The sequence below is a fragment of the Physeter macrocephalus genome, chromosome 10, assembly GCF_002837175.3.
Source record: "Physeter macrocephalus isolate SW-GA chromosome 10, ASM283717v5, whole genome shotgun sequence".
NCBI classification, from domain to species: Eukaryota; Metazoa; Chordata; class Mammalia; order Artiodactyla; family Physeteridae; genus Physeter; species Physeter macrocephalus.
The window spans coordinates 85,415,202-85,427,295 of NC_041223.1; the positions used below are offsets into that span (position 1 = coordinate 85,415,202).

The 12,094-nt window shown below is 36.0% G+C and overlaps 1 protein-coding gene across 1 annotated transcript in view; it reads right to left on the reverse strand.

Annotated features, from left to right (window-relative positions):
• TMEM30A (transmembrane protein 30A) overlaps positions 1-12,094 on the reverse strand; it is a 41,561-nt gene that overhangs the window by 5,764 nt on the left and 23,703 nt on the right. The window contains exons 3-6 of the mRNA XM_007103324.4: positions 9,782-9,889; positions 5,324-5,411; positions 4,109-4,255; positions 3,002-3,208 (exon numbers count right to left, since the gene is read on the reverse strand). Coding sequence (XP_007103386.1) covers positions 3,002-3,208; positions 4,109-4,255; positions 5,324-5,411; positions 9,782-9,889 — 550 coding nt within the window. The remainder of the gene's footprint in view (positions 1-3,001; positions 3,209-4,108; positions 4,256-5,323; positions 5,412-9,781; positions 9,890-12,094) is intronic.

Here is a 12,094-nt window from a genome sequence, read left to right on the forward strand (position 1 = left end):
CAGACCTACTAGAGAATGGACTTGAGGATATGGGGAGGGGGAAGGGTAAGCTGTGACAAAGTGAGAGAGTGGCATGGACATATATCACTACCAAACGTAAAATAGATAGCTAGTGGGAAGCAGCCGTATAGCACAGGGAGATCAGCTCGGTGCTTTGTGACCACCTAGAGGGGTGGGATAGGGAGGGTGGGAGGGAGGGAGATGCAAGAGGGAATAGATATGGGAACATATGTATATGTATAACTGATTCACTTTGTTATAAAGCAGAAACTAACACACCATTGTAAAGCAATTATACTCCAATAAAGATGTTAAAATAAATAAGTAAGTAAATAAATAAATAAATAAATAAATAAAAAGACACATGCACCCCAATGTTCACTGCAGCACTATTTACAATAGCCAGGTCATGGAAGCAACCTAAATGCCCATCGACAGATGAATGGATAAAGGAGATGTGGTACATATATACAATGGAATATTACTCAGCCATGAAAAGGAACGAAATTGGGTCATTTGTAGTGACGTGGATGGATCTACAGAGTATCATACAGAGTGAAGTAAGTCAGAAAGAGAAAAACAAATATCGTATATTAACGTATATATGTGGAACCTAGAAAATGGTACAGATGAACCCCTTTGCAGAGCAGAAATAGAGACACAGATGCAGAGAACAAACATACAGACACCAAGGGGGGAAAGCAGCGGGGGTGGTGGGAGTGGTGTGATGTATTGGGAGATTGGAATTGACATATATACACTGATGTGCCTAAAATGGATGACTAATAAGAAAATAAATAAATACACAGGAAAAATTAAAAAATTAAGAAATAAAAGCCAATATAGTTAACAAGCAAAAACAACTAAAGTTAAGGGTTATATAATTTCTCATTTCTTAGATATTTATGTTCTCATTACACAGGAGGGGTAAAAGGTCTGTAATGTAAAAATATATTTCAGATAAATAGCAATGAAACCCATAGAGGAAAAAGAGCTCGACAGACCAGGAGAAAAAGGAAGAATGCAGAGATTAGGGATCTCTATGAGCTCAAAGAGCACATGTAGCAAGAGTGTAGTTATGAGAGCATGGGAGGACTCAGCACAAGGTTGAAAAGCATGACAATGAAGTTTTACATTGCTGATTTGGAGCAATGGTGAAACTCACGGTGTGACACAGGATCGATGACTAAAACAGAGTGGAATTGAAGGGTGGATCCTTAAACACATTTGAGAAATGGGACACCAACATGTTGGATGAGCTACCTACATGGACCAGTTCTAGGATTTTGGCAAGAATTAGGGAAGAGAAGAAGACAGAACTAAGTCCCTATGCAAAAGGTTTACAACTTTTTCAAAAGCATCTTTTGAATCAAGTGTTAGTTCCCATCTCCAGCTTCCGTAGCTCCCCAGGCCGGCTGTGACTCCAATGGCAGGCTCAGCTCTACTAGTTCTTAAATCAATCCCAACCTGAGCCAGGAATTATTTTAAGAGCTCTAACTAACCCAACACTCTATGGGATGTGGTTTCAAATCACCCATGCTAGTCTCTCTATATCGCAACCCTAAAAAGTTGGCTTCTGCCTTGATTCTAATACCTAGTTCCCACCTTATACCCAATTTTGATAATTAACCCTTAATGTTCTGCAGGTCAAATTCCTGTCTTACCGATTTTCAAAATAGTCTGCATTCCTCCTAAAAGTTCTCTTGGTGCAAATTATCTGTCAACTAAGAATTCCTGAGTGCTCCAAAGACTTCCCTTTATTGCGCTGTAGGCTACAGGTTGCCCTCTACTTTGGCCATAGCCTCAAGATAATGTTCTTTCTACCAGCACCTAAACTGGGTCTGTCTGTCTAAAATTTCTGCTATGTAGGCCTAGTTTCAAACACTTGGTCACTTTCAGTCTGTCACTATCAGGTCATGTTCAGTTGTCTACTGAGGTGCAAAATCAAAAGACTAAGGCTACAAATAGATCTTTATTTTGAAATTAGGTCTATTAACCATTTATTAATCCATTATAAAGCTAAAACTATATACTTATAGCTAATTTGGGTTATAAAAAATCAAAAATGTAAGATCATAGCACACACGCTAATATTTGAAAATTTTTCATTCATGATATATACAAGCAATGGGCTAGAAATGAAAAGATGTAAGGATTTTGTTGAGAATAAAAGTTAGTGCCCAATATTTCTGGCTTAGGAAAGACTTTGCATCCAGGCCAATATGGACTGGTCTGACTACTTGAGTGAACCAGCTAGGGATGCAGCCTACAGTGATGGTTGATGGTAAAGTCAACAGCTTGATTATGAACCCTGATTCTTCTATCGCCTGTGTTATCTCAGTTAAGTTACTTAAATGCTCTATGTTCCTAAATTCTTGTCTATAACATGGAGATGATACCTGCCTCACAATGCTTGAAATAAATAAAATAATACATGGAAAGTACTTAGTATAACATTGACATATATAGTCAGGATGAAATTAATGATATTTATCAGCACTGAAAAGTATGCCTAAATTATTAAGGTGGAACAATACAGCTAATGATAAAAATGTTTTGATACTGTAAACAGAGCAACAATTATAAATAATTATGTTGATATGAACTAACAAATTTGCTGATTTTTATTATCTAAAAAAATATAGATTAAAACAGCCCAGTACCACCAACACTTAGATTTACTAAGTGAGTACTAGCCTTTGCATTAAGCTGAATTACAATCTCTCTTGTAAAAATATCTACCTTATTAACAAATCTAGCACCTACATTTTAAATAATTTTACCAAATAAGATGCTTGAACTCTAGTACAAAGTATTTTAAAATTAAAGGCATTTCTGGAAGAAACAAGTTAAAAGAGACTTTCTCATACATACACACATACTCATAAAAATGCAGAGAGCAAAACTAAAACACAAAGTAGCATGCCACATAACTGAGACAAGGTTGGACTACACTCCTTTCAAATTCTTTGAATCTGTGCACATGGCCAAAAAAGGATACTGTATGTGATATTCAAATAGTATCGTCCTGCTGGTAATGTCGGATGTAAATCAGTTTTCCTCTCTATAAGACGATACAACTTACGAAAAGTAGGTAATGCTGCAGTACGCATCCAAACAATAAAATCCTCATTTATGAACCCACTATTATCTTCGTCAGGATCCAGCCTGTATACTGGTTTAACCCAGTTTACTGGCTTTGTTGTGCCTTAAAAAGGAGAGATCCGTGTGGGGTGGGGAGACAAGACATTCAGTTCTATTGAGTTTCACTGAAAATTCACACTCTAATAAAACAAAGATACACAATATGAATATTTCCCTTATGTTCAAAAGTAGAAATAGATTCATATTCTAAGGAAGTCTTAAAATCGAAAGAGAAACCAATTCTTCACATAAAAACTTAACAAATAATTACAAAGATTTGATTGATATCTCAATTAAGAGAATACTAAAAGTAGGCTATTGAGTATATTCCAAAAAGCAAATGACGTAATACAAAGATATATAATGGTAAGAAACATTACACTGTGAAATGAGGGAGGCATAGAAACAAAAAGAAATTTGGACTTATAACTATTAATAATTAAAATAAATAAACAAATAAATACTTGTTTAAAATAAACTTTGTCACAATTTTAAAAGATTATGGCTGAAACGCTAACAAGGAAATACCAGAAAAATTCAAGATTAAAAGTATACTACGTTTCCTAGAGCTTCCCTGGTGGCTTAGTGGTTGAGAGTCCGCCTGCCGATGCAGGGGGCGCGGGTTCGTGCCCCGGTCCGGGAAGATCCCACATGCCGCGGAGCGGCTGGGCCCGTGAGCCATGGCCGCTGGGCCTGCGCGTCCGGAGCCTGTGCTCCGCAGTGGGAGAGGCCACAGCGGTGGAAGGCCCGCGGACCGCAAAAAAAAAAACAAAAAAAGTATACTACGTTTCCTTTAGAATTTCAGTACATTAGAAGATACTACATATTTTACCTAACTTGACATCAAGTTAAGAAAAGTTGTTTTTTAAAAAGCATAAACTTTTTTAAGATTCTAAAGACAAAATGTTAGGTACTTCATTAAAACGCCTAGCTTATGTTTTAAGGGCTATTAGTAATATTTTACCTTTGAATCGTTCTTCTAGGGGAATGTCTGCTCCAGGGGGATTTCTGAATTTCACATTTTTATCTGTCCACCAAGCAATACCTTTCCTTTCCAAATGAATAGGTGTAGGATCAGATTCATTGCCAACCAGAAACAAATCTAGTGTATCTAAACACAAGAAAAGGAAGATACTGCTAAACATCTACTGAAAATCCATAGTACCGGCTTTATTCCATGAGAAATGAGGATCTGGTACTTGCTCCCCAAAGTGGTTGTAACAAAGGAGGCACGTGATGAGCATTTGCTCTTGATTATTTACATGTGAATTAACTTTGGTAACTTTATAATCCTAGATGAACTTGCCTTCCCTCAATAGTTCCAGGTCATTTTCCTACATGGCTAGCTGATATGTGATATGGTCAAATGTTTTAATATTAACCCAAATAAAACAATTTGCAAGGTAAATCTGCCTCTCTTTCTATTCTTTAAAAAAAAAAAAAAAAAAAAAAAAAAGCACTGCTAAATAGCTTCTGGCTTATCAATTTCTCTCTCTGCACTGTCCAATCTGGTAATCACTAGCTATATGGCTACAGAGCCCCTGAAATTACAGCTGGTCCAAATGACAATGTTTTGTAAGGATATAATGTACATCAGACATCGAAGATTTAATATAAAAATTAGTATATAAAATATCTCACTAATAACTTTTATATACTGAATATCACTTACCTGCTGAAATGATAATATGTGGGGCATATTGAGTTTAATAAAATATAATTAAAGTTAATTTCACTTGTTTCTTTTTTATTGTTTTTAATGTGACTACCAGAAAGCTTAAAATTATACACATCTCACATTTATGGTTCACGTTACATTCATATCAGACAGTGCTGCTCTAAATGATCAACTGTAGCCCCTTTTTAATGGTATAAATATTCAAAGTTGTTGGTAAAGGTAGCCTGGCATTTATTTTATCATGTATGAAATAGTAAGTTAGCAGAATGTCCCTGCTTCTTTCTTCCCAGAGACAGAAATTCATTCTTAAAATATAAGAATTCACAAAAGAAAGTCATAAAGCATTATAATACCCCACTAAATAACTAATTCACATATTTATCTTAAAGCTGTTGAATTTCTCAATTTCATTCATGTTTCTGAAAGATTATACAAATATTTCTAACTACAGTATAATATATAGATACAGATATAAAATCTTTATTTATCTCTGTCTCATACCATTAAACATGCTGTTGGCAATAGCTCCACAAGGAGCAATTGGTTTGTCTTCATTTCTTCGATAAGGCTCACATTCCTTACTGGGATTCTGATATTTAGAAGGAAAGAAGAGAGAAGTTATTACCGAGGCCTCTGGGAGAACTATGAGTTAGTCCTAATTACTGATTAAAAATTCAATCCCTACATATTTCTCACTTGCAATGCATATAAAATGTCTATATTATAAACAGACTATAAATAATACCATATTTAATTACTCAAAATATATTCCTTAACATTACTGCATTATAGCCTTTCTTTGCATATATTGTCATATAGGTATATGTCAAATTGACTTTTTTTTCTTTTTATAAATTTATTTATTTTGTTTATTTTATTTTTGGCTGCGTTGGGTCTTTGTTGCTGTGCACGGGCTTTCTCTCGTTGCAGCGAGCGGGGGCTACTCTTCATTGCGGTGCACAGGCTTCTTATTGTGGTGGCTTCTCATGTTGTGGAACACGGGCTCTAGGCGCACAAGCTCAGTAGTTGTGGCACACAGGCTTAGCTGCTCCACGTCATGTGGGATCTTCCCAGACTAGGGTGTAAACCTGTGTCCCCTGCGTTGGCAAGCGGACTCCCAACCACTGTGCCACCAGGGAAGCCCCCAAACTGACATTTTTAAAAATTTTCATATCAACACAGAAATCATAACTACAAACTGTTTTCTTCACAAGAAAAACTAAAAAGCTGTCTATTGTCAATCCAGCTGTAACAGAATGAAAGGAATCTTAAACTGGAAGTAAGAAGATTAGAGCTTCGGGACTTCCCTGGTGGTACAGTGGTTAAGACTCTGGGCTCCCAATGCAGGGGGTCCGGGTCTGATCCCTGGTCACGGAACTAGATCCCTCCTGCATGCCGCAACTAAGAGCCCGCACGCCGCAACTAAAAATGATCCCGCATGTCGCAACGAAAAAAAACAAAGATCCTGCATGCTGCAACGAAGATCCCACACACGGCTCCCACATGCTGCAACTAAGACCCAGCACAGCCAAATAAATAAATATTAAAAAGAAAAAAAAGAGACCTGAGCTTCTAGTCCAGCTGTGTACTATGTGACTTTGCGCAAGTCCCTTGATTTATCTGCACTTCACTTATAAAATTAACATGTTCAAGTAGATAATTTCAAATTTTGTAGTTTGGGGTTAAATCCCACGTGGAAGGAAGGGAGGGAGGGAGGAAAAGTCTGGTACAGATTCCTAGAATGTGCCAATCTTCTCTAAATTGTGCAGCCAGGTATAAAGAAAACAAAAACGTTGGCAAGGCAAACAGCACTTCACCTGTCCTCCAGATTTGGTTTTGACTTAGTCCCTATTGAAGAGCTCAAGGAAATGTGGAAGCTGTAGGATTAATCCAGAGATTCTACCAAGTCTGATATTAGGTATACATCTGAGTTGTTCTGCGACTCCAAGGCCACATTAAGCCATATCTCACAACACATAAACAAACCAAGATAGTCTCGATTTGAAATTAACTAGAACCTAGTTAGGCCTCTTAAGGCTATTCCATTATAACCAACCTTGACTTGTACCTACATTCTGGCAGGGAATCTCATAAAGTCTCTTTAATATTTGACTTCTCAGCTTTTTGGTCCCTAAGACATCTACATTCATAAAGTTAGCATTCTAAGACCATGAAGATAGACAATGTATAACTGGCTTATTACTATTTGAATGTTTTGATGAAAACTGATTTCGAAAAAATAAGGTAAATAAACTCTCAATGGGGCAAATATATTCTAACCACTAAACCATTTTGGAGCGGAGGGGGGCAAGGAATAGCAACTTTATTTGGAAAACCAGCAGACAGAAAAGATGGTGGACTAGTGTCCCGAAGAACCATATTCTAACTACTAAATTACTGAAGACGTTTTTTTAAAAAGAGGAAAATATTTACTACCTATGCATCAGGTACTGAACTAAGCAATGCTAGGTACTTTGCAGTAACTGGCTTAGGAAAGCCATTTAATAAAGAGTACCTAACATGTACCACATACCATGTAAGGTGCTAGAAATGGAAAAATGAAAAAAAAGTCCCTGCTTTTCAGCAGCTCACAATGTAATACAGGAAACAGACTCAAATACAACCAACTATAATATGAAATAAGAGCCATGATAAAGGTGTCTATATTCATTCCACATGTAATTTATTCAATGCCTTTCATGTGCTAGGTACTGGAGAGGCACTTGGTATATGGTGATTAAAGAAAGTCATGCTCCCTACTCATGAGCTTGCAGTGGAGTTGGGAGGACAGAAGATAAGGGAAGACTGTCTCTGGAGGTAGTATCATGAAAGTTAAGACCTAAAGAAAGTAGGAGACAGCCCCATGAAGAGCAGGCAGAAGAGAGCTTTAAGCAGAGAGAACAGTACCCACCATTTAGAAAGAACTTGATACTTCTGAGAAGGTAAACAGGGAATGTAGTTAGAGTATGGCAATAAAAAAAATGACATATGATGAGACTGGAGAGTCATGCATAGCTCAGATCATCCTGAGTAAACAAACCACTGAAAGATTTTAAGCAGGGAAGTGGTATTTACTTTTTTTAAAAGCTCACTCTAGCAGCTATGTAGAAAATGGCCTGGAAAGGAAGAGCAAGAGTAGATGATATGGGGAAACAGTTCGTTAAGTAAAGTGAGAAGTGACTTGGAACAGGGTATGAATGAAGTAAATATGTAAAGATGTTACTTTGCATCCAAAGACACTAAAGTAAACAGCAGGTCTGAGGTGAGAGGACCTCCAGGGAAAGAGTAAAAACCACATTCTAGACAAATGAAAGGGAAATGCCCAAATGGGAAGATTACCTGCATCACCAGGCATGGTTAGGGACAGCATATATGGCTCAGGGCAGCCAGGCCAAAGGTACATTAAGGATAGAATATAAAATCAATGAGGCTGAAGTGGTAGGTTGACATCAGATTGTGAAGGGCCTTACATACAATGTTAAGTTACTTGAACTTCAATCTGTCTGTTCTTAACATCTTTAAAATTTTTGAAAGCCACCTGGTCTTAAAGTCATATATTTTGGTCTAGTCCAGGGATCAATAAACGACAGCCTGCAGGCCAAATCCAGCCCAGCACCTGTTTCTGTAAATAAAGTTTTATTGGAACACAGCTACCCATTCACTTAAGTATTCTCCATGGCTGTATTCATTCTAAAATGGCAGAGGTGAGTAGCTGCAATAGCCTATATAACCTGCAAAGCTGAAAATGTTTACTATTGGCCCTTTACAGAAAAAATTCATCAATCCTTAGGTTTAGTCTAAAAGCTCTGCTTGAGGTTTGGAAGAAAAGAATCTCAGCTTCTTTTGCCCTCAGTGAAGAGAGTGTGTATCTATATAAAAGAACTGTAAATCAACCACCACTTCTAGGTCTTTCAACACACCCAATCTATGATCCCAATCAACAAATTCCTGGTGTGTCTCATCAACTTGGTGTGTCTCACAGAACTTCACCTTCTCTGGACTTGAGTCCTTAAAGTTGGATCCCACAACATAAATCCCACACAGACTACAAGATATTGCAGACCTAACCAGAATCTTTAAATAGACTTATTATTTCTTAAGATCCCAAACATCAGGAAATAGCAATAAAACCAGGAAGGAGTAGAGTAACTAGAGTAACTTTACGTTTACCAGGACCATTCTGGTCCCAGTATGGTCCTAAATTGCATTCTAAGAGTGTCACTGTTTCTAAGAGATACTTGAATCGCTAAAGGTTTGCTGCATTGGCAGCAATAATAGAAAATACTTGGGCACCAACCACTACTATGAGAAGCTGAACAACAGTCAGGAAACTAAGATCCTCTAGTCCACAGATTCCCAAACCAGGCTGAGCATCAGAAGGGAAGCTTGTTAAAAATAGGTATTTTAGAGCTCCACCCCTGTAGACACAGACATATGAGACTTAGGAGAATCCTGGAATCTGTATTTTCAAAAAGCTCCTCAGACAGTTTTTCAGTAACCCACACCCTTTGGACTTTACTACTCGGGCTTCCCACAAGGTAAAAAGCAAAGAACACACATGTTCAATTCTAAAACACAATCTCAGAAATTAAAAGTAGCTTATTTACATATTCCTACCCAGTGTAATAATAATGAGTAAACTCAAACAGAACAAATTACATTCCCAGAATGCTAGACTCATCAAAATTCCATTACAAACAGATTAACAAAGCAAAAATCCCAATGATACTACCAGAAACAAGCAGGTTGTAATGTGTCCTCTGGCTGCAAGAAATCATTAATCTGTGCAAATTCCAGGGGAAAAATTTTTAACTAAAAACCTTCACTAAACAAACTAAAAATGTCAAACAACACTTTAATTTCATCTAACATTATTAAATTTAACATTTCTAATTGAACAATTACCACATGTTCTTAGTTCTTAGACACCGTAGTTTCATGTTCCATCACTTTACTTACAAGTAAAGCACTAGGATCTCCATTTAGTTGACTATCATCTCGAGATTTCACATAACGACGATGGTTTTGATAGAAATTAGACAGTCCATAATACATAAACACGTTGCCCTAGAGAAACAGAAAGGGAAAAAATGTTCATATAAAACTATTAAGTATGAAGTTGTTTCATGCATACATAAAAGCTATGTAATTTGCACTAGTTTAGAATTTGTGATAACTTAAAACAGTTACTGGGGTGAATTCTACCAGTACTTAGCAATCTAAAATGGTACAAATTGTAAATAAGGTTAAACAATCAAACCAAATCAAATAATGTTAAAGAATCAATCAAATAAGGTCAAAAATCCAAGAGTCAACTTTGAAAATACTCTGAAAGACCTCAAAGACGTCTATTTACATTAAAACAAACAAAAAAGCTCTCAAGGAATCTATTAGCCTAGTCTGATCTACTTTCAGTTTTATTTGTTTATTTTTTAAAAGATTTTATTTTTGATGTGGATCATTTTTAAAGTCTTTACTGAATTTGTTACAATATTGCTTTACAATATTGTTTTATGTTTTGGTTTTTTGGCCATGAGGCATGTGGGATCTTAGTTCCCGGACCAGGGATCAAACCTGCACCCCCTACACTGAGAGGCAAAGCCTTAACCACTGGACCGCCAGGGAAGTCCCTACTTTCAACTTTAAATTTTCTCTAATTCAGATTGGTCTTCATCCAATTAGCATCAACTTTTCAAAGGAATAATACTTTCAAGCTTTCATTTACTGCCCAAAATAAATTCTGAACTTTAATTGGAACATAGTAAATTTCTCAGTAGGATACTATATAATATTAGTAATGAACAAATTAATAATTAGTAAAGTATCTAAGATAATGAGTCATTTTATAATAATCAAGAAAGGTACTTTAATGTATTCAGTGGAGTCAACTTGGAAATAACCTGGGAAATAAGGGTAACCTACATACATTGTAACTATTTAGAAGATGTTATGAAGTCATCTTGAATGACTAAGATTTTTAGAGGTGGCAAAAACATCAGCTATTTTCTCCTTTCTGGTTGCTACCTCCATTGTCTATAACCTTATACTCAATTAAAAGGAATTCACAAAAAAAAAAAGGAATTCAATAACACTTTGCTTTATTTGATTTGCTGTTTTCATATACACAATCACTTATTTAAAGCTGGATTTTCAAATGTCAAAATATGCAAACTTTCCCATTCCACATAAAGAAAGCACTTACATAGAAATCTTTCATTTATTTATTTGGTTGGTTGGTTTTTTGTTCTCTGAACAGGCTTTAGTCTAATTCAGTTTGGGCCTGTAAAGGAACACAGAGCCCACAAAAGAATGAATCTGAGGATGATCACCTTCGCAGAAGAAAAGTTCTGAAATGCTAAGTGTTTTTGTATGCGGGAAGAAACTAGTGGCGCTTCTAAATCATTACAAGTCTCTTCCATGTCTTTAATTCTGCCTGTTCTGACAAAAGCAGAACTTAATGCATCTTTATAGTCTGTCCATCACATTAAAAAATCAAATTTTTATGATGTTTTAAAGTTGTATGTTATTTCTGCCAAAACAAAATAAAATAATTAAATTCCTGTCTTCTCCCTAATTTATTTTCATATTTTTTAAAAAGGGAGCGTTACAGTCCACTATCTCAGGGCAACAGCATCCATAACCACTAGATGGCAACCATCTACTAGGGACCTCAAAAGTCATCACGACCTTTAAGAAAACCTAAAGCATAGCTACAAAAATCTAAAAAGTTGGCATGTATTAAAGCAGTTTTGCTCCCTGAAGAATAAAACAATAATTTTTTAAAGCTCAGTTTTCAGGTAAAGGAGAACACGAACGGGTCTTGTCGTGCCTATTTCTGAATCTTTGTGTCCTTTAGCGTCTGCTCAGTTTCCAAGAAGAATGCCAGATAAGTGTGACTGCAAAAGACACACAGACCACACACACACACACACACACACACACTCACACACACGGATGGTATTCTAACTGCTTGTCAATAAGGTTTTACTGAGTGTTTGCATTTATGTTGAAGTATCATATCTGATGAAAAAATAATGCAATTAAATAATGGGTGAATTAGTATTTATTTTCCAAAGTAAAACTTATAGTATTAAAAGTAGGCAAAACTGAGCAATAATTTTTTGAATACATGTAGATGTAGATAGAAACTTGATACAAAATAAATTTTTGTACAGTTATAAAATTTTCCAGAAAAAGAATAGGTTTTAAATTTAATTTAAACTACTAGCTACAATAAACTATTAAATTAATGTATTTAATTATCAGACAGCA